Below are 27,419 nucleotides of genomic sequence, written 5' to 3' on the forward strand. Positions count from 1 at the left end.
TTCTGCACCAGCTGAAGCCTCCGAGTGGTCCTCAAGTGCAGCCCCATGTAGAGAGCATTGCAGTAGTCTAAACGGGAGGTCACAAGCGCATGAGTGACTGTGCGTAGGGCATCTCGGTCCAGATAGGGTCGCAACTGGCGCACCAGGCGAACCTGGGCAAAAGCCCCCCTGGTCACGGCTCCTATATGGTCTTCAAAATTGAGTTGTGAATCCAGGAGGACGCCCAAGTTGTGAGCCCTATCAACGGGGGGTAACACCTCACCCCCCATTGTTAGAGATGGAATAGTCTGGTTAACCCGAGATGCCAATATGCACAGCCACTCAGTCTTGGCAGGATTGAGACGAAGCCTGTTTCTCCCCATCCAGACCTGGACCGCCTCCAGGCAACGGGACATCACGGCGAGGGCATCGCTGGGTTGGTTCGAGGTGGAAAGAAAAAGTTGGGTATCATCAGTGTAATGATGATACCCCACCCCGAAACCACGAATGATCTCACCCAGCGGCTTCATATAGATGTTGAACAGGAGGGGCGAGAGAACCAACCCCTGAGGAACTCCACAAATGACAGGCCTCGGGGCGGATCTCTGCCCTCCCGTCAACACCGACTGCGAACGGCCCAGGAGATAGGAGGATAACCACCGTAAAATGGTGCCTCCCACTCCCAACCCCCTGAGACGCCGCAGTAGGATACCATGGTCGACGGTATCAAAAGCCACTGAGAGATCTAATAGGACCAGGACAGAGGAACAACCCCTGTCCCGAGCCCGCCAGAGATCATTCACCAGTGCGACCAATGCCGTCTCCATGCGGTATCCGGGCCTGAAACCTGATTGGTACGGGTCCAGATAATCAGTTTCCTCCAGGAACAGAGGAAGCTGATGCGCCACCACACTCAAAGCAACCTTCGCCAAAAAGTGAAGGTTGGAGACTGGAAGATAGTTATTTAAAACAGCCGGGTCCAGGGCAGGCTTTTTGAGGAGGGGTCTCACCACCGCCTCCTTCAAGGCAGCAGGGAAGACACCCTCTTTCAAAGAAGCAGTTATTACTGCCTGGAACCAGCCTCATGTCTCCTCCCGGGCCACATAAACTAGCCAGGAGGGGCACAGATCCAACAAACAGGTGGTGGTGCTCAGCCTCCCCATGATCCTGTCCACATCATCAGGGGAAACAGGATTGAACTCAGTCCAGATAACATGCTCAAGACCGTCCGATTCCTCCACGTCAGACTGTGCCCAGTCAGAGTCCAGACCGGTCCGGATCTGAGCGATTTTGTCCGCCAGATGATGACTAAACTCCTTGGCTTGTCCCCGTAAGGGATCCTCCCTCACCTCCTGATTAAGGAGAGAGCGAGTTACCCTAAACAGGGCAGCCGGGCGATTATCTGCGGATGCGATGAGGGCAGTGAAGTAGTTAGACTTCACCGTCCTTATCGCCGCAAGATAAGACCTTATAAAGGTTCTTAGCTGCAATCGGTCAGATTCGGATCGGCTGGACCTCCAACCGCTCTCTAGACCCTGTCTCCGACGCTTCATCTCTCGGAGCTCCGCAGAGAACCACGGAGCCCAGCGGGATCTGTGCCGGGTCAGAGGTCGCAAGGGTACAACACAGTCAAGTGCCCCGGCGGCCGCCCTTTCCCAGGCATCCACCAGGGCATCGACTGGGCTGTGGGTAAGGGTGATGGGTATAGACCCAAGCACCATCTGGAACCATTCTGGGTCCATTAGGTGCCTGGGGTGGAACCACCTGGTTGGTTCCGCAGCCCAGCAGCGAGGGGTGGCATAATGGAAGACCAGCCGCAGGAGATAATGATCTGAACATGTCAGGGGAACAATGGTTGGTGAACCCCCTCCCAGATCATCCAACCACTGTCCAGACAGGAACACCAGGTCAAGAGTATGATCCCCCACATGAGTCGGGCCCTCAATAACTTGGGTCAGGCCCATGACCGTCATGGAGGCCATGAACTCCCGAGCTAACTCAGACGACCCTCCCAGTGAAGGCAGGTTGAAGTCACCTAGAACTATAAGCCTGGGGAACTCCACCGCCAACCCTGAGAGAGTGTCGAGCAGCTCGGGCAGGGCTGTTGCCACACAGCTGGGTGCCAGGTATGTGAGCAACAAGCCCAACTGAGCCCGAGGACCATATCTCAGGAGAAGGGATTCACTCCCGGCCATCTGGACAATGGTGGTCTCCCGCGGGCATAAAGTCTCCCGGACAACCACCGCCACCCCACCACCCCTGCCCTGAGCCCGTGGCTGGTGTAGCACACGGAAACCTGGAGGGCATAACTCGGTCAGAGGAACCCCTCCCTCCAAGCCCAACCAAGTCTCCATAATGCACACCAGATCCGCACATTCCTCCTCAATCAAGTCATGAATGAGGGGAGCCTTGTTAATGACGGATCTGGCGTTAAAATAAACCAGCCTAAGCTCAGGGACCTGATCACCCTCATCCCTGGGCAAAAGGGTGCTAACCGGAGGGTCGGAGCGCGCCACCGCTCGGAGACAGTGGGGGCGCAATCCCAAATGTTGATATGGCCCTCCGTACAACCACCTGCTGCCATTCCCTATCGTCGTGGGGATTTGAAGCCCCACCCCAACATTCACAGAACCAGCAACCACCTCCCCCAATCCCGTCCCGTCAGGACCCCTAACAGGCCCAGACTGAGTGCTGGTTAATGATTCCCTCCCCACCCTCCTATCCCTCCCCCTCCCTAACCTTTGAAAATAACCGGCTAAAAAATGTATCAGGGGCCTCTTAGCACGTCTCAACTCGAGGCCCCTATCTAAGCCCAGCCACCTCTCAGAGTCCCAATAATTGGGCTCGTCATTAAGGGGAGTGTGGAAACAGGCGGTTGGTCGTGCCCAGGAGGAAAAACCTCCCCTGAGGGCATAGAGATCAGCTCCAGAGTAATGGAGACAGACCATGCAGCAATAAAATGTCCACATAGGGCAGATGTTATAAATATTTCCAATGGGTAGTTCGAAGGAGTATTGTTATTTAGATGAAGTGATATTGAGTCCGGTAGGCATGTCTCTCGATCCACTAGACCAGCTCAGCTCTCACCTGAGATGGCAATCAAAAAGGAAGCCCCAGCCATCCTCTCACTCCGGCTGAGGAGTCCAATCTGGGGTGGAGAGAGAAGGGAGTCCTGGGCCAAGCCCACCCCAACTGGTCTCTCACAGCAGTGAGGTGGTCGATAACCAGTCCAAGACCATCCTCCCACCACGGTCAAGTCCCAAGGCCAAACTGGACTGTCAATGGGGAGGTCTTGATTCCAGCCAGGCATTGAGATAGCCATAATACCTGCCTGCCAGCACAGGAAGCAAGCCAGGCCGCTGCCGATCTTTGGGCCGCTGGCCACTGCCGCCAGTCTGGAGGGGAGGGAAAAAAACATCCTCTCCCCCAAGCGTCCACCTGCCAGTCCAAACGATGATCCAGCGGCGAGCAAAGGCATTCCCGGCAGCAATCTAATATCCAGGCATTCACCAACAAATCCACCGAGGCCGATGTCCAGGCCCACAATTCACTGCCGCCATCTGGAAGGAGAGGGAGGGCTCCGCGCCACCGAAAACGGCGCCTGCCAGCTGATAACAATCCTAACTCCCGATCGAATCTCCAGCCTGTGGAATCGTCGTCGCCGCCCCTCCGCACAAGCAGAGGGTATCCACGACGAGAAGACAGGAAAAGGATGCCCGCAGCATTACAGCATTGCTCTCCAGGCCGGCAGGCCGGCGACATCCGAAGCGCCGCTATCCGAAGGGGGGGCTCAGCACTGCCAAAAACAGCACCCAGCAGCCGTCTCTGCATCCACCACCCCCCGGAATCGCCCCACCATACCATGCCACGGCTGGGCCTCCCTAACCTGACCCATTTAGAGCCCTTGTGGAGCGCCCGAAGCTCAAACTGCAGCCACCGCCATCTTGGGCAAAAAAAAAAAGATAAGGTTTAGATGATAAATCCATACAGTAATAGAATGTCAGAGATGTAAGGGATCAGGCAGCCCAATTATCTGCTCACTGTAAGAATATCCCAAAGATGCTTTTACATGAGGCAACTGGACTTTCTTGTTTTTCTTTGGAGACGTTTCGCTTCTCATCCAAGAAGTTTCTTAAGTTCTGACTGGATGGTGGGGAATGGAAAGATTTATACTCCTTGCAGACAGCTGGTCATTTGCATTCTTTTAGAGAGTCATTAAAGCTACATGGAGGCGTATCTGTGTTTAACAAATCTAATGTTAATAGAAGATGAACGCTGTAGTTTCTGGGAGTACACGTGACCAAAATCTGAAAGGGCATAGTTTTTCTGTCCCAATATAAATTATGAATTATGAATGATAAAGAATTACAATATGAAATAGCATTTAAAGACATATTTTTGCTAGTTGGGTTCTTTTTTAGTGTCTTTAACTGAAATACACAAAACAGAATATTTTGTTAATGAAAACAACTGAGTCTATTAAATATTCAAAATTCTCATTTTTTTTAGTTTAATGTATTTTACTGGAAATTTTGACAATGTGCAAGTGATTCTAGAGGGTCTAAATGAAATAAATATTTCCAGGATATACACTATTCTTATTTCAGAAGAGTAAAGAATAGGAAGAGCGTATACAGTAATGAATATGTAAATGAAAGCAATGGTTGTTCTTCCTCCTTGTTTTACCCAGCCCCATCCTTCTTTTCCCACATTATTCTTTTCCTCCTTGTACTCCCGGTTTTCAAAATCATTGTTATTTGAACTATATTTGACATACAAGACATTTATGGCCTTTGTAGATTAGGTCAAAGAAAAAGATAGTCTGAATAGTTGATGGCATAAAAGTGAATTATCAGGAATATTGATATTAGAACATTCTGATAGTATGGTTGTCAGAGAATAGAGCCCCAGGATTAATTTAATATTGGAGAGAGAAAATTCTCCAGTCTCCAGTGAAACCAGTATTTCTTCCCTGTACCCCCATGCATTTCTTCTTGGGTAGGAATGGTCTTAACAAAATGGTAGGATGTAGATGAAAGATTCCCCCTCCACCCCACAGAGTTTGGCTATTGAGAAATTTCTCTTCATCTTCTTCCACATGTGTGACATGGCAGAGTCAACTGTTTTTACATGGAATGTCATTCAACAGTGAAACGCAAAAACCTCCAATTCATCTTTGCTTCATCATTCACATACATTCAGCGCCATGGAAAACCTGCTGGCTTAAGAGAAGACACAGTAGATAACTGTATGGGGTGCAGCGTGTTGCTCTATGCTCTGTCCACTTGCTATTGACTGCTTAAACACTGGGATCCATATGTTCCTCTTGGGTAGAACTTTGGCCAACCAAAGGCTCTGACAGATGGGCAGGATAGTAGAAGATGAGGTATCACATGGTGCATTCTGATACCTAGAAGGGAAAAACAAAACCCAGTTACATATATATGACTGAAGGTAATTCTCAATAATTTTCACATTTTGTTTTAATGGTCTCATTTTCCAGAGCCTTTTCCTAACTCATATACAGTATTTATTAATAAGAGGTGTGATACAGGCATTCTGAACTATAATTTAGCACCTCTTTACAGCTTTAGTTTTGTTTTATCACCCTTATATCTGCTATGGAGTCCCACATTAACATCCAGTTATTAATTTTTCACTTTTAGAAATTAATATTCAGAAATACTCTTTTCATCCTGGCTTATGCATGGGATAGAAAAACCAGTTCCCAGTTTCTGTGTTTATGAGACAATATTACAGTATTGTTGTCATCATCATCATCACCATCGTTACCACCAACCAATTATTTATTCTATATACAGTAGATTTTCTTTAATTTAATAGAATTTTGTGATTGTCTAGGACTCTAGGAATTCACATTCACCAATTAATTTAATTAACAAATGAACTGAAAGAAATGCCAACATATAACATATGCCTGTCACTTTCTATGTTTTTGGTAACATGAGACCTCTGCTTACTGTTAAAAGCTACGTAAATATGGTAATGAATGAATGAATAAATGAATGAATGAATGAATGAATAGTTCTCTGTCTGATATAAGTTATTTCATGCTTTGAGGCAGCCTGAGTTGTTTTCAAATATCACTTTTGGAGTGCTCTATTAAATAAGGAAAGGGTTAATCAGAATTTAATAAAGCATTTCACTTGCAAACTTTCTCAAGTGAAGCAGAATTTACGGAACTTTCTAATCAGAGTTAGGGAGAATGGACAAACAGTTCCCTCTAGGATGACCAATTTCATATATCTCTATCTATGGGGCCAGGAGTGTTGAGTAGTTGAAGACCACTCGGAGGCTTCAACTGGTGCAGAATACGGCCGCGCGAGTTGTAATGGGGGGTCTCCCGATACTCCCATGTAACACCTCTACTCCGCGAGCTGCATTGGCTTCCGGTTGCCCTCCGGGTGAAATTCAAGGTGCTGGTTATTACCTATAAAGCCCTACATGGCCTGGGTCCGGGCTATTTGAGGGAACACCTGCTGCCGGCATCAAACGCCCTTCGCCCAGTGCGCTCCCACAGGGAGGGTCTGCTCAGGGTTCCGCCGGTAAGAGATTGCCGGCGGGTGACACCCAGAGATAGGGCCTTCTCAGTGGGTGCGCCTGCCCTCTGGAACCAGCTGCCGGTGGAGCTGAGGACTGCCCCCGACCTCCGATCATTCCGCTGGGGCCTGAAGACCTGGCTCTTTGAGCTCTCGGGCCCAGGCTGAGGAGAAAATTTTTAACTGGGGTTTTTAAGAGTACAGGGTGAATTTAATATTTTTAAACTTGGTTTTTAACTTTTGTATGTTTGATTTTTAATTCCCTGTAAACCGCCCTGAGTCCTCAGGGAAAGGGCGGTATATAAATGCAATAAAATAAAATAAATAAATAAATAGTTGTGTCCAGTGGTGGGATTCAGCCGGTTTGCACCACTTCGGCAGAACTGGTAGCTAATTTTTTGTTGCCGAGGCCCAGAATGGACTTCTGGAAGTGGCATTCACACAGAGAACTGGTTGTTCACGTATTTAAATCCCACCACTGGTTGAGTTCCTCAACAAACAGCGTCAGAGTTTGTAATAACCTCGTATAATCAAGAGGAATAGCTTATGAAAAATGGAACAACTCCACAAATGCTGTGCACCATTTGTGATTTGTAGCAAATCTAAAAAAAACAACAAATCATAGAGGAAATGAAACAAGAACAAAAAGTGGAAAAATAAAAATTCATTTTTTCAAAGTTCAAATTTGAAACTACTCTTTAAAAATAAATAAATATAAACAGATTCTGTCTCTGCCTCAGTGAACTCAGAATATTCAGAAGAATAACAAAAACTGATGACCATTATCCATTTTTAATGATGGGTTATTTGCAAAAGTTTCACATCGAGCAAGTGGGTTTATTGCTAGGCCTGCTTAGAGATATGAAAGGAAACAACTATAAATCAATCTGATCAAATAATTCAATCTGTAGCTAAGCCACACATTACCTGTTTTATTGTTGCAAAAAAAAATCGTTAACGATTTCTTTAAATGAAAACTTATTTCACTGAAATGTCATGTTCTCACAAAATACTTTTCTTCCTTTGCACCCAGCTTTTTAAGGAGATCATTAAGGGCAAAAATGTTCTTTTGCTAAAAGCAACATGAGATACTTTCTAGCAGTTGATATCTGGCACAGAGATTTTTTTTTCTTCCTTTTGCAATCATTTTTCTATTTTATGCCTCAGAAATTTTCAAGAACCACGGAGCAGAGGAGAGCTTTTTATTAAAATGAATCACGAATGTGTATCTTTAGTTGAGTTTTAAGCAGGGCTTTTAAGCAGGCACCTTTTTGGGATGGAACCTTGTAGGGTAGGCAAGGCGGGTTGTATGACATGTGTGAGTTCCGGCACCTTTTTCTTTTACAAAAAAAAGCACTGGTTTTAAGTAAGGTCTCTTTCGGGTGTTGTATGCAACAGATATATTGGAAAAGTTTATATCGGAATGTTTTAAAAGCATTCAGGCATACTCACTTCTGTATTTTTGCCTGAGAGATACTTACACAGAAGCAGTGCTTTTTTTGTAAAAGAAAAAGGTGCCAGAACTCACACATGTACAACCCGCCTTGCCTACCCTACAAGGTTCCATCCAAAAAAGGTGCCGGAACTCCGTTCTGAGCGTTCTATGAGAAAAAAAGCCCTGCACAGAAGGATAATGTGAATTTAACATCTTTATAAAGTACCTGTGCATATGATTGCATGATTTGCACAGACAACATTTTGGAAACTACACAGTTGTGCCGATTCCGCATTGATATATTTTACCATTAGTCTTACTTCCTCATAATCTTGTTAAACGCCCCCCCACTCCCCGCCCCAAATGTCTCCAACATCTACACAGAAATTGGTTGGAGAACCCTACTTATATTTTCACTAGTAGGTTTGGCCCACACTGTGGTAGCCAACAGTAGGATCTTCTCATTAAGTTATGGAAATTTCTCCCCAAGCCTACTTGCCTGACTCCTCACTGTCTTCTTTCAGAAAAGAACCCATTCAGCCTGTTGATGAGATGAAAATAATTACTCCAGGCCCAGGCATGACATTTTCCTATTACATTTTCCTATTACTTATTTCATTTTTCTCTACTTAAATGAACTCAGTTTTAATAAAGCAAAGTTTTACACTTAGTCAGGAAAAATCAAAGGAACAAGTACAGATTAGGTGAGACCTGGCTCAAAAACAGTAACTGTGAGAGGGACCTTGGAGTCCTAGTGGATGATCACTTGACTATGAGCCAGCAATGTGGAGAAGCAGCCAAAAAAACTAACATAATCCTGGGTTGTATAAACAGAGGCATAGAATCAAGATCACATGAAGTATTAGTACCGCTTTATAAAACCCTAGTGCAGGGGTGTCAAACTGCCGGCCTGCGGGCCTGATGCATCATAGCATAACCATGCCCACCCCATTGCCGGCAATGGCAAAAAAGTTGTGATACGTCCTGACATGTCATGTGATGTTGTGAATTTGACACCCCTGCCCTAGTGAGACCACACCTGGAATACTGCAACCAATTTTGGTCACCATACTACAAAAATGATGTTGAGACCTTGGAAAGAAGTTCAGAGAAGAGCAACTAAGGTGATCCAAGGCCTGGAGACTAAAACATATGAAGAACAACTGTGGGACTTGGGTTTGGCTAGTCTAAAGAAAAGAAGAAATAGGGGTGACATGATAGCAGTATTCCAGTATTTGCCACAAAGAAATTATTCTCCAAAGCACCAGAGGGCAGGACAAGAAACAATGATTGGAAACTGATCAAAGAGAGAAGCAACCGGGAATTAAGGAGAAAGTTCCTAACAGTGAGGACAATTAACCAGTGGAACAGCTTGCCTCCAGAAATCATGGGTGCTCCATCACTGAAGGTTTTTAAGAAGAGACTGGACAGTCACTTGTCTGAGATGATATAGGTTTTCCTGCTTGAGTGGGGGGCTGGACTAGAAGACCTCCAAGGTCACTTCCAGCTCTATGCTCTTCTAAGAGAAGATTTAATTCTAAGAGAAGATTTCTATTTATTATTTTGAAGCATGCTGGTTTAATTTCCTTCCTCCCCTTTTTGTGTAAACTACTATGGCTCCTTTGGGAAATACAGTATGTTAATAAGCCTTAACAGCCTATCTCTGCTTTTATTAAGGCATCAATATGATCCATTAAACGTGACTGATGATACTAATGACAGAACTCTTTCCATCTTCAGAATGAGAAGCCTTTCCCTACTAAAAGCAATTGAAGACATGCTTATTCACTATAGGACTTTATATCCGAGCCTCCTTCCCAGGTTTTGTGGTACGTCACTGTCTTTTGACAGCAGATCTAGTGTCTCTAATTTTTTATCCTTCTGTTCAATCATGTCTGATTCTCAGAGATTACCTGGACAAGTCTCTGCAGTTTTCTTGGCAAGGTTTTTCAGAAATAAATGGTTTGCCGTTGCTTCTTTCCTAGGGCTGAGAGAGAGCGACTGGACGAAGGTCATCCATCTGGCTTTATATCTCTATCTCTATACCTATATCACACACATATATTATGAAATAATATCACATGAAACACTCAGCTAGCATTGAAACTAATACAGGAACAGTCAAACTGCAGGAATCACTTGAGATTCAGTGTTTAGCTTCAGTTGGCTTCTTTTTCACGAAAGGTTTAAATTGCACATTGTTGTGAGTTTGAGCACTATCCTTGTGCTATTGACCGGGGTTCCCTGATGTGAAGCAGAATGTATCAGTGCTCTTTCTCTTCAGGCAAACAGCTTGAATCAAAGTCAAAACAGAGGACTATCCAAAGCTGGATGTAAACTAAACTCTCAAGACGTTCCTTTTGAACCTTGGACCTTTTGAAATGTGAAGAATATTCCCCAAAAGAAAACTAATGATCTGGGAAACAGACCTAAACTGGAATGAGAGTTACAAGTTTGTCAAGCAGCTGGTCATGTTCAAAAGTTCCACTTTTGCTCATGGTAGCCTCATTTCTTTTTGTTCAAAAGCTATCGCTCAGCCATTACTGCTATCCTGTTGCTTTTACATCTCTGTGATGAACGTGGTCAAAAGGTTGCTACTGACTGTGACATTGATATGATGAAGTCAAGGGCACTTGCACAAAAATCTAACTTTCAAGGCTGAAATGGTGGCAAATGATTTACTACATCTGCTACTTTTTTTTAACAAGAGCTGCCAGAAAGTGTATCCCTCAAAAACAGCTACTGATAGCAGTACAGTCTTAAGTCTCCCTTCCCCACAATGGCAGGGATTTTATTTGCATGAGATCTCGTGCAAAGCTACAACTGCCTCGTGTGGAACCAGCACAACAATTGTATCTGGCTTTTAGCAGCAAGGTGACCTCTGCTTTTTAATTCCTGTGACACTGTCAATAAAAATGAGGCAGAACAGAAAGAGCATGCTATCAGCGGAAGAGGGTTGTTGGGATGGTATGCAGAGGTGATTCTGACCTTATTTTGTTAAACCCTGCCCAGGTTTTCCAGGCTCCCAGCAAATAACATCTTGATTAAATTCTGAATAACTGAATTTTCAGGTGTAACTCAGGCTCCACCATTATTTTGAATACGATCCAGAAGCAATTCGTTGCTTGTATTATTGGGATTCTTCACAGAGATTGAATGCCAATTGTATTTTGGATATACTAAAAGGAGATTGCCCCCAAATGTGGCAAATAAGATAAAATAAGGTAAGATAGCCTTTATTGTATTTTTTTTCTATGTGCACACTGGCCCACATTATGAAATTCTGCTGCCTGTTCTCAAAAGGAAGTATATATCTACCCACACACATATATAACACACATATATACATGTTATATACATGCATATATATACACATTCTTTAAAAAAAACAGCTAGTGAAACATTCTCAGATGGCTTTTAAGGAGCCTAGCAGGACCACATGAGTTGGTGAAGGGACTGAAGAAGAACACTAATAGTCCAAAAGGTGCTTTTCCAAAAGGCAACCGGGTTTTCTTGGTTTTTTTTTTAATTACATTTATATCCCGCCCTTCTCCAAAGACTCAGGGCGGCTTACAAGCTTAGCAGTAGCCTTCATTCTATGTATATGCCTGCTTGTTAGGGCTTTCACACACACCCCAAGCGGCATTATTACAAAGTCAGCTTATTGCCCCCAACAATCTGGGTCCTCATTTTACCTACCTCGGAAGGATGGAAGGCTGAGTTAACCTTGAGCCTGGTGGGACGCGAACCTGCACTAATTGCAGGCAGCTGGTGTTACTTAAGGAGGCATTAGCCCACTGCTCCACCAAGGTTTTTCCTCAAAGACATTTCACTTCTCATCCAAGAAGCTTCTTCAGTTCAGAACTGAAGAAGCTTTCTTGGATGAGGAGCGAAATGCCTTCAAGTTAAAAACCAAGAAAACCCAGTTGCCTTTTGGAAAAACACCCTTGGGACAACCGTGACCTGGATGATTGAAACTCTCCATAGACAAGAACACGGATACTTGTGCACCAACAACCGTAAAAGAAGTAGGAAGCAGAAATGTTTAGAAACTAGAAGTGTCAGAGAGGAGTTTCCTTCTCATAGCAATACATCTGATCCAAACAAACATGCAGACCTACTCTTTCTGAAAGGAGACTTCAAGGGATGGGGAGTATGTCAAATGGAAAAAGCAGGATGGCAACTCAGTTACATGCCATCTTGTTCTATAGTATCCTGAATAAAGTAAAGAAAGTACGTAATAAAAATTAACTTTGACAATTTGACATTGTGATATTCTTTCAATACTTCTCATTCAACAGGAAAAAAAAGGAAATTTGGGGAGAAGTAGTTCCTTGTCAAACAGCTAATTATTTATCATTTGCTTTCCCAAAGCCTTATTTCCAAGATTTATTAGACTGGATTTCTGAGTTCCTTTTTAGGGATGAACTGTATCTACTATATGGTAGAAGAAAGGAGGGACATTTTAAAGAACTACTGAAATGAAAAAAAAAATCAGAAAGATTGATCCCCCTCACTTGCAAAACTGTCATATTTCTAATTAGGGAAAGAACACTGTGCAATAGTAAGATTTGGTGCATTCTAAATTATAAATCATTCATGTTCTTACAGATGTCCTCCCGCGCCACCCCTTAACAATATAGGGGAAGAACATTCTATCTAAATTTGCTGTTTGCATTATAGAGCATTTACTCTTCTAATGTAGAATATCTGACCTTCTTTTCATATGATCAGGGTTTTTCATATGATTTAGGATTAAAGAGCCCAGAAGAGGATCTTTCATCATGTGTCAGAAGGGAACTGAAAATTCATTGGCTTTATCTGAGTCACGTTTTTGAATATTGTACTTTCTGGAAATGAAAAATAAAGGAACTCAGTTTTGGAAGGGGAGAAAATGCTGTTAAATACAGATGGTCAGAGTAGCCCTTGAATTTGATGGTAGTTGAATTTAAGAAAATGGATATTCAAAAATTATTTATCAATTTCTGCCGAGGACAAAATAACACACTAATGTCTAAAACATTTTACACTCATGCAAATTTTCAGGTCTTCTAAAAGCCTTTTTGGCTTCATATACAAGTGGTTCAGCATTCCTTCCTATAAGACACCTTCTATGCACACTTTAAGACATGCATTAATACAATCTATATAATATTTACTGCTTGTCAAAAATGTGTGTGTATCCTGAGCATAAACATAGTATAAACAACCAATAGTAGATAATAAAATGAAAGTCATGCTGTAAACTTAAAGTACGAGCTCAGTGTAAATGGATACTTACTGTATATCTTATAAGAAACCAGGAGCTACAGATGATCTGCACCCAGGTGGAACCAAGGGAATCTTTGCTACAGAAGAATAAATGCATGCAGGTAGTTCCCAAGTTAAGAATGTTTGACTTTCAGACAACCCCTACTTATGAAAAAGCTGCCTATTACCAAAAATTGCATATGGCGTTCTTTTTCCTTAAGCTGATGAACCACTGAAGCCATATAATGTTTTTATGTACTGTTAAAGCCACACATTTTTAATGTGCAGCTTATTTTCAGCAGTTCATTGTGCGAAAGTACAAGTTCCAACTTACCTACAAATTTGAGCTAAAGGTAGAATTAGGAATAAAAGTCATTCTTAACTCATGTCTGTCTATGCCTGACTTGAAACAGGGAATTATTGATGCATGTTGTTTGTCTTTGGTTGAACTAAATCCTTTTTGACTGAGGACTTTCAATCAATTTGTCACATTATCTTAAGTTGTTTAATTTATATACTTCTATAAACTTCTATAAATCCTCCTCTATTAGATCTTGTGTCTGTTGGTCTTGCAAAGTTATGGTCTAGTATTTAATATGTCCTAAAGCCAATGTTTTCAAAGTAGCTAACTTATTTTGTTTATAATTTTTCTTTTGAGCCTAATAAATAAAAACAAGGATCATCATACTGTTGCCCACATGGAGACAGTAATTAATAAATATATTACAGAGAGACTAATGTGGCCTGTCAGATATAAGGACCTGGAAAAAAAAGGAAGATTACTGCATTCTAAAATGTGACTTCCCAGATACTCACCTGAGGGGCCCTAGATTTTCTCCAGAAGAAAATCTAAACTGTGTCCTTCTGTTCTCAGTGGATTTGGGGAGAGGACAGTCAGAGTTACAGTATGTCACAATAACCACTCTTACTGGCCTGTCTGCAGTTTAAGAAAAAGTCCCAGAGCTGAAAAGGTTAAAATAAGAATGGGAGAAAGTAGGGTGGAGGAGGGAGAATGAGGGAGAACATTTGTCAGTGATATAGAATAATAGTTTTAGGATATAGAATAATAGTTTTAGGATATATTTGCTCATATATTTGCTTCAGGCTATTATTACTGTACTTCAGCTGCCCAATGATGAACTTGGTTCCATGAGCTCTGGTCTATATCATTCAGTTCCAGACTCAAGATGAACAAGTGAGGAAAATCAAAATTGCAGATCAGAGCAGAACCAATAATATAGTTATATCTGCAGGAAAAGTGAGCTTATTATGCCTCATTTCTGATAGGCCAAAGCAGCAATCTAAATATTGCCTTCAGGGTCAGTCTGAACATATGAGCCCCAGACCCTGTCTTGTATAATCTGGTTGGGGAGGGGGATTAAAGGTGTGCAGCCTGTATAAGAGGAAAGGGGTTTTGCCCTCCAATTGCTATACATCACCTATCTTTTTCTGAGAATATTTTGCAGCTCCACTACTGGAGAAAAATCACAAAATACAAAGACCTGCAAATAGCAGCAGAATGACCATAGCAGAGGAAAGCAACAATTGCCATTTGTTGTTACCAATAGTGATATGCACCTTGGGTATAACTCCAAAACATCTGGAACAAAACTTGAACACCATTGGCATTGAAAAAAATCAAAATCAGTCAATTGCTAAAGGCAGCTTTATTTGTAGGAGCTTACATCCTATGATGACACTTTTAACCCTCAGAAAATGACATCTGCTTATCCTAGGTCCTTGGAAAGAGCTTGATAATGCTGATAAAAATGCCAGATCCTGTCTAAACTCCTAGCTCATAATAATAACAATAATATATTACAAACACTTATAGCAAGACTTGGGACTGGATAGCAAGTCCTGGGTGGAGTAGTTAGAGAACCTGGGTATGTTTAGTTTGGAAAAGTAAAACTAAACACTTTTACTTCTCCAAACTAAAGAGTTTAGTTTGGGGAAGAGAGAGCATGTTTCAGATATTAAAAAAGCCATACAGATGTACTCTCTGTTGTCTTGAAAGGGATGACCAGAACCAAGGGGAAGTAGATTCATATATCTGATAGCTGCTAACCAGTGGAAAAAGATGCCTCTTGAAATGTATGTTCCTTCACTGTAGGTTTTCAAAAATAAGTTGGACACTTTATGAAATGCTTTAGCAGATCCTGCATTGTTCATGGAATTGAACTAGATGACTTCCAACTTCATAATTCTATGAAAACAATACATGTGAAATTGAAGGATATGAAGCTTTGACAATTAAGTCAAGTTACAGACTCGGTTTGTTGCTAAAAATGCAAATTATCAGACTCAACTTCATACTACTTCAACTTCATTTTGTTTCTGAAAATTAAATATGAATATGCCTTTGGAATAAAATTTTTTGCCATTTCCATTGTTTTTTTCTTTAGAAATTTCTATGGTTATTTCAATATTATCCATGTAAATCCTAGAGTAACCATTTATGGATTGCTAAAAAACAACTCTCAAGACGTATGAAGCCTTCACAAAGAGGGCAGAAAAAAAATGATTGGTATAAAATGGATTTATGACAATTTATATGTGTAAATGTACATTTTTGAAGTGATTGTGAATCATGAAATAGAAACGTTATACCTTGTTGTTCAGCAAACCGCCCAATGATTCATGTGACAGCTGCTTTGTAGGCCACCCAGATGTTAAGTGTAGTTAGCTATCTTCATGAATCTAGATTAAAACAGGATATCCCTTCAAAGACTCATGGTCTTCAAACAAACATTTTTCCTGTTTGATGGAGGCCCATTCATTTGATGGAGGCTTGTAAGCCGCCCTGAGTCTTCGGAGAAGGGCGGGATATAAATGGAATTAAAATTAAAAAATTAAAATTCTCTGTAAAGGAGAAGAAGTCCCCTCCTAATCCATGATGGGGAGCATAACCGATTATGGTAATTTTTAGCACTGAATAGGGAATAATGATTGGCATTCTTATGACATCCATTGTTTATTACATTCATTCCATTCAGCTAGGCTTCCTTGTGGGAATGCACAGCTTATGCGAACTTAAAAGGTCTCCAACACTGACATGCCCTTTTGATTTCTAACATTTGACAAAATTTGCAAGCAAAATTCTTGTTGCAGGGATAAAGCCGGCCAAGTTTCAGACAAAATAGTTTTGGTTTTATGCTTCTGTCTATGCTACTTCTGTTTTGTTTTAAAGAAAAGTGTCTATAATTTTAGGAAGGGAGTGGCAAAACTTCATGGCATCAGTAGTTTCTTGCATGACAATAAAGTTTAACATCAGACATTGAATTAGAAGACTATTTGCACAAAATGATTCTTTATGGTTTTAGGGTGTCATTTTCCAAATCTTTAATTATTGGTATGATTTGCTGGAATAAATGAACACATGATTTTTTTAAAAAAAATAGTGTTATCTAATTTGAACCGATGTCGAGGCAAGAGACATGGGAAAGGAGATGATATTTCCTAGATAACTAAACCGCAATACACCCCCCCCCAAAAAAACCCCCTCAAAAACTATATCTCAGGTAACAAAAGTGATAAATTAACCTATAGAACAGGCAGAGAAAATGTGGTTCATAGCCAAAATATACCCAGGCATTTTCTCTTATGTGTATCAGTTCCTTTTTACCAAATGCAATTGTTTATTTATTGTTTTTAAAAAGACAATCTGGCATGCTGCAAAGTACCAGCCTTCAGCATTGTCTTTATTTAGAAGAATGCCTCTTTATTCCATGAACCCTCTGAAGCAAAGCCAGCTGTTTGCCTTCTAGTAACTGTGTTTAGTCACCTCCAACTTAGCAGCCATTTTATGTATGTTTAGAGCTGGGGTTAATCCCAAAAACTCCCCCCCAACAATAACTGACATTTTGTGAAATAACAAAATTCATGCTCTCAGAACTCCAAATTTTGTAACCAAACTGAAAACAAAAATGATTTCTATGAGGAAGAAGTAGAAGACTTAAACATTTCCCATCAATTGTGAAATTTAAAGATGTCTCTGAATCTCTTCCGGGAAAGAACTTTTCCAAAGTTTACTTACCAAAAAGGAACAGTGGTAGATGAGAAGCAGTGAACCCATTCTCCCATGCTTCTATGGACTCCCTAAAATACACAAGCCTGACATACCTCTCTGTCCAATTATATCAGACATGTCAAACACAAGGCCCGGGGGCCAGATCCGGCCCATGAAGTGGTTTCATGCGGCCCGCGAAGCCATCCTGGAAACAGTGAGGGAACGGCCCCCACTGCCTTGGCCCTGGCCCAGAGACCCTCCTTCTGCCAGAGACCCTCCGATTTGTCCCACTCCTGCCCAGGCCCTCATAGGCACCCTTGATGCGAATGATGTAGAGCTGGCCATGCCCACCCAGTATGCTGTACGCACTCTAGCCACACCCACCCAGTAGGCCATGCCCACCCAGGCCACACCCACCCAGCCCCCTGAGGGCAACTGCAATGCTGATGCGGCCCTCAATGAAATTGAGTTTGAAACCCCTGAATTATATCATTACCAGGGATCCCTTGTAATGACAAAAAAGCTTGGGCACCTCACACTGGGAAGCAAATATTCCCTCAACTCCCCCCTACAATGCCTTCAATGAATCAAAGATATGACAATAAATGAAGATGAAATCATGGTCTCATTTTATGCCATAGTCCCTTTTTTTTACTTCCATAGACCTAGAATTAGCTAGCCAAATACATGAAGAATGAAACACCCAGACTCAAAGATTTTATCAACCTCTGACTAACCACATACTTTCAATTTGATGGAGTAATCTTTCAACAAATCAAAGGTGCACATCAACAACAGCTATATACTGTGCAAAAGAGACAACCAACAAGCCAAAAAGGGAGCAAAAAGATCAAAACACCTCCCCACCAGCAATCAACACCTAGATAAGAATAGATTAACACTAAGATTAACATCAGACCAATAATCAAAAAGTAAACTTTACTCCAAACAAGCCAAACTGTAAACAAGCCACCTCCACCCCAGCACTAAGACCACTCCCACCAACACTGACAGGACACATCACTAGAGTATAAGTTGAGAACAAACCCTTCTCCCTACTGTCTATGGAGAATGTCAGTCATCCAGGTCATGGTTGTCCAAAAGGTGTTTTTTTTTCAAGATGCAACTGGACTTTCTTTGTTTTTTCTTAAAGACATTTTACTTCACATCCAAGAGAACTGAAGAACCTTCTGGGGTGAGAAATGAAATGTCTTCAAGGGAAAACAAAGAAAATCCAGTTGCCTCTTTAAAAAAAAATCACCTTTGGGACCTTCTCCCTATTAGCACTGATGACATCACCTAGTTTAGGTAATGAAACGTCTGCAAGAAAACAATCAAGCTTAGAGATCACCAAAGACACCTCATTTAAACCCTGAGCTACAAACATTCTCCTTTATTGAAAAGAACTTTTCAGTAATTTCTGAAAAGCACTGCCAATGAAAAAGCTCCAGAGATGAGGTTTGCTCAAGATATTTCCTGCAGGGTTTAATGGAAATGAGGAAACAGGATTGCTGGAGAAATGACTGTATAGTACACCTCCCAGCTACATAAAAATGTAGCAACTCTTCCAGTGAAATTCTCTCTAAAATTCTCTTCTTCTTTGAAATGATTCCTAAAGCAAATCCTCTTTCATATACAATTGAACAGCATTTAGTTAAAAAAAGCAAGTATTTTTTCTCCCTTGAATTTAAATAATCTGTGCTAATAAACAGTATGATTCTAATGAGGTATTTATTGAACTAAGATGCTTTAGAAAGTGAACTAGAATAATGCCAATCAAAGATCAAAATCTTTAACAATAGCAGGGACTGTTATCAAAGGCATAAAGTTCTGGCAATGACAGGAATGATCAATCAATTCTTGCACTGGACGTTATTGCTTCCAGTCCTCTATATGATCTAGTTGTTTCCCTGGACATTATATAGGGATAAAGTGTAAAAATTTTGGGGGAGGGGAAATAGAAGATGATGTGGAATTTGAATTCCTTTGTTTTTATTGAATGGCAAGAAAAGATTTTAAAAAGCACAGGGAAGCTTTTCTTCCTGAAATCTCCACTCTTGAAACCAAAATAGCATTAGCGCTTAGACTTATATACCACTTCACAGTGATTTACAACCCTCTCAAAATGGTTTACAGAGTCAGAGTATTGCCCCCAACAATCTGGGTCCTCATTTTACTGACCTTGGAATGATGGAAGGCTGAGCCAATTTTGAGCCAGTGAGAATCGAACTCCTGGCAGCTGACAATCAGCAGAATATCTGCAATATTGTATTTATTTTATTTTTATTTTATTTTAATCCCATTTATATCCCGCCCTTCTACGAAGACTCAGGGCGGCTTATACTCTAAGCACAAATCAACGTGCTTAGCAATATTAGCAATGTGCTTAGCAGTATTCTAACCAATGTGTCACCACGGCTCAGAAATCACAGGATTTCTGCTCTAGACTGTTGGATTTTTGGTACAGGTCCATATTTCAATAATAAAACACTGTATAAGAGTAATCATCAACCCCTAAAGCTAGCATAGGCATAAAAGAACCCAGTTAGCTGTATTTACATCCATCTATAATGACACATTTTATTTTAGTCCATTAATTGAGCCACTCTGAACGCAGCATACTGCCCATTTCTATCAGCTATAAGTATGCTTGAGTTCATTCTATATCTATATAATAAAAGCCCAGCTGCTCTTTGTTTGGATATGTACCGCTTCAGTTCTTTTTTTGTAAAATGGATCTGTGAAAGAAAGATAACAGCATTGTGTCCAGATTGTCAGAGACATTATTTTCAAGAGAAAAATACAACAAAATGTTAGCTAGATAAAAGGTTTGCCCGTGACATGTGAAGTTTTTTATATGTCAAAGATAATTTGCTGCAGTGGTGAATGGTTGAACCATTCTGTAAAGACCAGCCAGCTCTATGGTAACCTGAACCCGGTGCCTGGAGCAAAAGATTGGGCATAGATGTTCCCTCCACAGTGTTTCAGGTTTTCCCTTATCACAGCTTCTTTTAGATAAAAACAATACGCCAAATAAATGGCTAAAGCAAAGCAAGCATCCCAATACAGCCAGGTTTTGTGCTGCAAATGTTTTTAGGACTGATTATTGTGTAAAGCAACATTCTGGACCCATTCTGACAGTTAGAACCCAAAGCATCTGCAGAAAATGAGAAGTATATTTTGGCCTCTCTATTTAAGATCAAGCAGCAGAACCGACTTTTTCTTGACATTTCCTGAAACCTAATAAGTGCTAGCTGCCAACTGGAAAGTTTGTATACAGTAAAGTTGTAATATTCTGATCAATTAATATCTGTTTGAAGAATATGAAATTCCTAAATGTTTCTGGGAAACGACACACAACCCTTCTTTTTCTGGACCTTTAGAAATGCAATCTGTCTAGAATCAAAATAAGCAGAACTGCTTATGTTGTTCTCAGATGCTTATTTAATTAGGAGACTAAGACTTGAAATGCTTCACTTGCTCTTTTTAATTAATCACTTTAGGAGGTTTCCTCTTTTTTTAAAATAACTTACAAAATAGTTTTGAAAATGGACTGAAAAAAACCAGAATGAATTTTAAGAGAGATATGCATTTTTTCCGCTTATGAAATAAAAGGCCAAGATTTTGAAACATAGCTAATAAGAAACCGAGCGGTTTCAGGCAGCTGCAAAAAAAGCAGAACCAATGTTCAGTTGTGTGAGAAAATATAAAACTTGGAAAACAATTGTTCTACTTTATTCTGCCCTGGGCAGAATAGTTTTGGCCAGTGTTTTTCAACCTCGGCAGCTTTCAATTCGGTGGACCACAACTCCCAGAATTCCCCATCCAACAATGGCCTGGGGACCATACCGTAAGAAGGATAGAGAAAAAACAGAACAGATTCAGAGTATCTATAAAGGAATGTCAGAGGACTATGCAGAGCCTGAAGAAACGGAGTGATAAGGCTCAAAGAGAGAATACTCACAGAGGATATAATAATATATTTTTTTCATATACAAAAGGAGGCCAAGTTCTTTTATCTGTTATTTCAATGTGTAGGATAAGGACTCATCGTTTTCAGATACAGAAAGGGACGTTCTTACTGTATGCTACAAAATCCTCCTAGCGGAAGGAGTAGTTAAATAAGGGAACCAGTCACCCATTACCGTGGTGGAATTCTCTTCAATGGAGGTGTTTCTGGAGGGGCTGGATAGTAATTGATTGGAATGCTTTAATCTGAATTCTGCACTGGGTTGAGGTGAGGACAAAGTCAGATGGTCTAGAAAACAACTAGCAAATAGGAAAGCCTGGTGGTGGAGGCTTTAATTGCTCCTGGTGGAGCAATTAAAGGAGGCTAGCCGGGAAACCATAAAGTTTGTGACAGCTCTAGAGCAACAATTGTGGGGAAAAAGAGCATGGCCCCAGAAATGGAAAAGGTTGGTTTATTTCCCAATTCCTAGAAAGGGAGATTTAAAGGGAACATATGACCATCTAGCTAATACAGATATATAAGAGAAACAGCAAGAGAATATTAAAAATAGCTTTACTCTTTATAGACAATTTCAAAACTTTTGATAGTCTTTATCGTTCAGGACTTTGGAAGTCTCTCAAAGCAGTGGATATACCACAACATCTGAGGTTTTTTAGAAGAAATATTTACAATAACCAGAAAGCCACAGTGACCCACAAGGTAGGGTAGACAATTTTCCTACTTTGTCACTACCCTTGCACGGAGGCTGTAGGGACCTGGATGGGGGGACAACAGAATTTGAATGAATTATGGCAAGACCGAATGGCTTTGGGTGTGTGGAACCTCAGGATCTGGGTTTTTGTCATCCTTAGTTCTGGATGGGATTGCACTAGGGACTCATACCCACTTTGTAACGTATGGGTTCTCCTGGAATCATGTCTCCTGCTGAAAGAACAGGTGGCAGGTGTAATTGGGAGAGCTTTTGCACAGCTCCGATTTGTGCACCAGATGCAACCTTTCCTGCATCATTGACTCCCTGCGCTCAATTACTCAAGTTCTAGTCACCTCTTGTCTGGGCTATTGCAGTGTGCTTTACATGGAGCTACCCTTGAAATCCATTCAGAAGTTTCAACTGGTGCAAAGCGTAGCAGGGAGACAAGTCTTTGGGGCCCCTAACATGGCCCATATTACACCTCTGCTCCATGAAATTCACTGGCTACTGGTCTGCTTCTGAGTGCAGTTCAAGGTGTTGGTTATGACCTTTAAACCTTAATGACATAGGTCCAGGCTACCTGATGAACCATTTTGTCAAGTTGTGGGATTCAAATATATGAACAACCGGTTTTCTGTGTGGATGCCGCAACCAGAAATCCATTCTGGGCCTGGCCAACAAAAAAATAGCTACCGGTTCTGCCAAAGTGGTGCGAACTGGCTGAATCCCACCACTGACTTTGTCTCACTAGGACAAGCCTGGCTTACTTGTGCCAGCAGACTGGTCCAACTACAGATCCCTTCGGTCAAAGAACTCTGACTTGTGGGATCTAGAAGAAGAGCCTTTTCTGCCATGGTGCCTGCCCTTTGGAATATACTCCTCTCTAAGGTAAGAGGTAATTCCTCTCTCTACCCCTCCATCTTTTTGTAATCATATTGCTGTATTCTTGTTTTCATCTTCATTGTTTATTTTATTATTCCATTATTTTACTTTTGTTTTGTGTTGATAATCCAGCAACACAAGAATGGTTTACCATTGGAAAAGGAGTCATATAGAACTGATTCTACTGCTATACTTGTATACTTGTTCAGTTTCTACACTGAATATATCATATGGGCTTTCGGTCCGGAAGAGGAAAAAATCAGTGAAAACAATGTTAAAATCTGAGATTGGTAGACATCACTACATTGGTTGCAGAAACAGCAATTATTCTAAAAACAAAAACAAGCAAAACTAGGAGAGTGAAAAGGCAGAGCTTTCCTTGAATGTTAAAAAATGCAGGTGGAAAAAATGAGCAATTTAAGATGAGTAAGGAGACAATAGAAATAGTGGATAATTACCAGACTAAACTGGAGGAACAATACTGGGGGAAAGTGAGGGGAAATCATGTAGAAGATGGCAGAATTGCTGAGATGCAGCCCTCATGGACAGCTTCCTTCTTTGGTCAGCTTGCCTGGCAATGGGAAGTGTTCTAGGTTTAGGCAATTTAAAACTGCCCAAGGACAAATCTAGCTGAACAGATTGGAGTTTACAGGTCACACTGCTTTCCCCAAGGCTGCCAAAGGGTTGAAATTCATTCTGACCCAAGGGCCATTAAACAGGATGCAGAGGTTTCCTTCTGCCTCTAATGCAGATCTCAATAATTATTTAGCCTTCAGAGAATGTTACCTTTTTATGGCCTCTTTGATTAGAGGCTTTGCCTTCCCATTCATTGTATGTGTCTCTAGATATTTGTTTTCATATAGATTTGTCATCAGATTGCAGGACTTGTCTCTCATTTCATGTGATAGAGAAGTTTCCCTTGCATCTGGCCTTATTCGCCAACATTTAAGCAACCTCTGATAAGCTGTCCGGAAGTCCCTGTTCAGTGCAGCATACAAAATGGGGTTTAGAGCTGAGTTGGCATAACCCAGCCATATGACAACAGTCATCAGTGGGTCACATACTGCACCCATCACACCTCGGTATGTGAACACAGTAAAATAGGGAAACCAGCATACAATGAAGGCTCCCATCACAGCTGCAAGGGTCACAGTGGCTTTGTGTTCTTTCACTGTGGGCAATATAGTTTTGTCAGTCTTGCAACAAGTGCTGTGGTTGATCCTCTTAGCTTGTTTCCTGGCTATTTTAAATATCCGGTAGTAGGTGATGCACATGATAATTAAGGGGAAGTAGAAAGTTAGCAAGCCATCCACCAGAACGTATGTCGCATTGACCTCCAGTTTGCACTCTTGCTTCCCATTCATTTGGATCTGGTTCTGGATAGTCGTGTCATTGGTATTCCATCCCAAACTGATGGGTAAGAAAGAAACCATTAGGGACACTACCCAGATCAGGATCAAAGCTACAATGACTCGTAGAGGAGTGACCACAGTGCTGTAGCGGAGGGGTGCCGTAATAGCATAATAGCGATCGAGACTAATGACGAATAGATTGAGAATGGAAGCGGTGCATAGCATGACATCCAAGCTAACATAGACATTGCAGAAAGTAATGTTCAGGAGCCATTCATGGGAGGAAATCTCATAGACGGCTGAAAAGGGTAAAACAAGTAGGCCTAGTAGTAGGTCTGTAAAGGCCAATGAGACAATGAAACAATTAGTTAGGCTGCGAAGCCGTCGATTGAAATAGACAGCCAAACATACCATCACATTACCACACACAGTCACAACAATGAGAACTGTGAGAATAGCTCCAATCAGCACCTTTTCCAAAAGGCAGAGAGAACCATCTGTAACCTTTGTGGAATTCATGCTGGCTTCACAAAGTAATATCACTTTTCATCCATGCAGATTCCTGTGACAGCTGCCACACAGATACTTAGGAAGGATCCTAGTCCAACTATTTTCTTTTACCCATCTCACAATTGGTTCCCAGGTTTTAATCAATGAGATAGTATCAGGAAGACAGCTGGCTCTGAGCAATTGGCTAACAATCAGATGCCTTCTCCCATTACGTAGCTATGAGTACAGTGAAACAAACTGGATCCTGTTCATTTTTCCCCAGAGGAATCTTTGCTTGGTTAATAGTTACAAAAAAAAGAAAAAAGAAAGGCTAGAATGTTCATTAACAATGTTCTTATAAATGCATGATAATTTTTGAGAGAGTAGTAGTTGATCATTATTTATCAGTCCATGATGACGAAATGAAATCTCCATATTTAGCAGCAGTATACATCTGAGATCAAGCTACACAGAAGGGCTGTCATTTTTACACACTGATTTGTAGATTTCCTGGAAGTATTTGTTTGGCTTCTGTTTAACCTGGGTGCAGTAAAGCCCCTTTCTTTCTTCCTTCAGATTCCTTTGGTTTGGGCAGCAGCCTCTTGCTTTTCATCACTCTATGTTTCTTCTTTTCAGTGAGGTAATTAATGTAGCATATGTTGCTTGATGTTTTAGTAACCAAATATTGCTTCGTAGATCACATCAAAGAAGGGCTGCAAAAGTCCTGGGATTTTTTTTAGTAATGTTTCTATTTAAAATTCTTCCAAGGTAAGTAGGAACAGTTGAAGAGTAGGAGGACATATTTCATGCCTTTCCTTGGTAGAATCTGAAAGGAAGAATTAAGAATTAAGTCCTGCATAAGAGATATAAATCTGCCATATAATAGGTAGTTACATCTGTACAGAGGTGTAAATGTATATACTTATACATTTACATGTATATCCATACACATACATATTTATGTACGTGTATATAATAGTGTGTCGAGGGACGCAGTGGCTCAGTGGGTTAGGACGCTGAGCTTGTCGATCAGAAAGTCGGCAGTTTGGCAGGTCGAATCCCGAGTGCCGCGTAACAGAGTGAGCGCCTGTTACTCGTCCCAGCTTCTGCCAACCTAGCAGTTCGAAAGCACATAAAAATGCAAGTAGAAAAATAGGGACCACTACAGTGGGAAGGTAACAGCTTTCTGTGCGCCTTTGGTGTCTAGTCATGCCGGCCACATGACCACGGAGACATCCTCGGACAAACGCTGGCTCTTCAGCTTTGAAACAGAGTTGAGCACCGGCCCCTAGAGTTGGAAACAACTAGCACACATGTGCAGGGGAACCTTTACCTTTACCTTTATATAATAGTGTAGAAAAACTATCTGCTGAGTCTGGCAGAATTCTTTCTCTTTCAGGATATTAAGGAGAAACATATTTTTCAAGCAGAAAAATTTAGGCGCCTCAGAGATAATTTAACTAAGTATGCCAGAGATTGAACACATGCAAAGTGGGAGATCTTTCCTAAATGACATAAGATATATCTTAGGAATTTATTTTATGGACATCTGGATAATTATTTACAGGAATTTCAATTATTTCCTTAAAAATCCCAAGCCACAACAGAACTACTATCATTACTACTACTACTACTACTACTACTACTACTACTACTACTACACATAAATACACAAACTAATAATTTATCCAGGTATCACTGAATTGTTTGAGAAACACTATATCACTGTAATTACTAAAAAGACCTAGCATGGAGTTAAAGGCAACAGTTAATTCATCACTGGAAAGAAACAGTAGAAGAGATGGAAAAAACAGAATTCAGGGTTTTCATTATTAAGCATGTGTAATATAAATGCTTCTTTTTAATCAGGACCAAATTTGCAGGGTAGGTAGATACTTGTGAAGGAAAAAAGACATGACAGTTTTCACAGAATCACTGCAAAGATCTTGTACTTCTGGTTTAATATTTCTGTTTTTCTCTAGTGTGGAATGAAATTTCCAGAAATGCTAGATTATTGGAAACAGATGTAGGCTGCCAAATTTCATAGAAGATAACGTATATATATATATTTAAAGCTACAATAGGTTTCTTCCTAAATTCCATAGAAATCTGTGTTTTTGAGTTATAGTCCTTTAAGTTGAATGAAGTTTATATGAAAACTACATTGTTATGAAGAGTGTATATGACATTTCACAGAAATCATTGTTAGGGTTTGAAGCAGCATGCTTTCAAAACCATACATTTACACATACTGTACATGACTTTTTTTTGCTTTTCCCCCCTGACTGAATATGTTGCAACATGCAATAGAAAGTATCTTATTATGAAGAATATTCATAATTCAACAGGAGGTTGCAAGGAATAATGAACAACGTTCCTGATTATTGTGGAATGTGATGGCAAGGACAAGACATTATTTTGGTAGTAGTGCCATTTAAAAAAAAAGCCATGAAGCCAACCACTTATCTAGAAATCTCTCAAACATTCTCACACAATTACTATAAAGAGAGACAGAAGACAAAAACTCCATTTAGATGTTCTTATATCTGGAACAATAAATGCTCAAATAATCTTGTTCTCTGCAGGCATTGTATGTTCTCTGTGGCTTTTTGCAGGGAAAAAGCCTACAATGTGCTGTGTATATGTAGGATTCCACATGAGCCAAGAAACCGATAATGCATAATTCAGTGTTCTGACTTGACAGAAGCCATAGACTTTTTTCCCCTCTGCAGATAATAAAGCTGAATGTGTGAAGACTGCAGGGAGCCAATATCACAAGAACACCAGTGATGGATGGAATTA

At 41.0% G+C, this 27,419-nt stretch overlaps 1 protein-coding gene across 4 annotated transcripts; it reads right to left on the reverse strand.

Moving 5' to 3' along the window:
- Positions 1-3,944: 3,944 nt before the first annotated feature.
- Positions 3,945-25,288, reverse strand: HRH2 (histamine receptor H2). 4 transcript variants are annotated; one of them, XR_014491163.1, is made up of 7 exons: positions 24,540-24,599; positions 14,041-14,187; positions 13,256-13,322; positions 12,690-12,824; positions 9,888-10,020; positions 8,474-8,515; positions 5,281-5,389 (listed from the first exon to the last, which is right to left on the reverse strand). XR_014491163.1 is itself a non-coding variant. In XM_083352272.1 (2 exons), exons 1-2 carry the CDS (start codon positions 24,645-24,647, stop codon positions 5,203-5,205), a joined length of 1,272 nt encoding a protein of 423 aa, XP_083208398.1. In that variant the 5' UTR covers positions 24,648-25,288; the 3' UTR covers positions 3,945-5,202. The 4 variants fall into 4 exon arrangements, 1 of the variants encoding a protein (XP_083208398.1); XR_014491164.1 differs by having other exon boundaries at positions 5,346-5,389; positions 8,409-8,515; XR_014491162.1 differs by lacking the exons at positions 8,474-8,515; positions 9,888-10,020; positions 12,690-12,824 and having other exon boundaries at positions 5,272-5,389.
- Between the last annotated feature and the right edge of the window lie 2,131 nt (positions 25,289-27,419).

Source organism: Vipera ursinii (genome assembly GCF_947247035.1).
Source record: "Vipera ursinii genome assembly, chromosome: 2".
NCBI classification, from domain to species: domain Eukaryota; kingdom Metazoa; phylum Chordata; class Lepidosauria; order Squamata; family Viperidae; genus Vipera; species Vipera ursinii.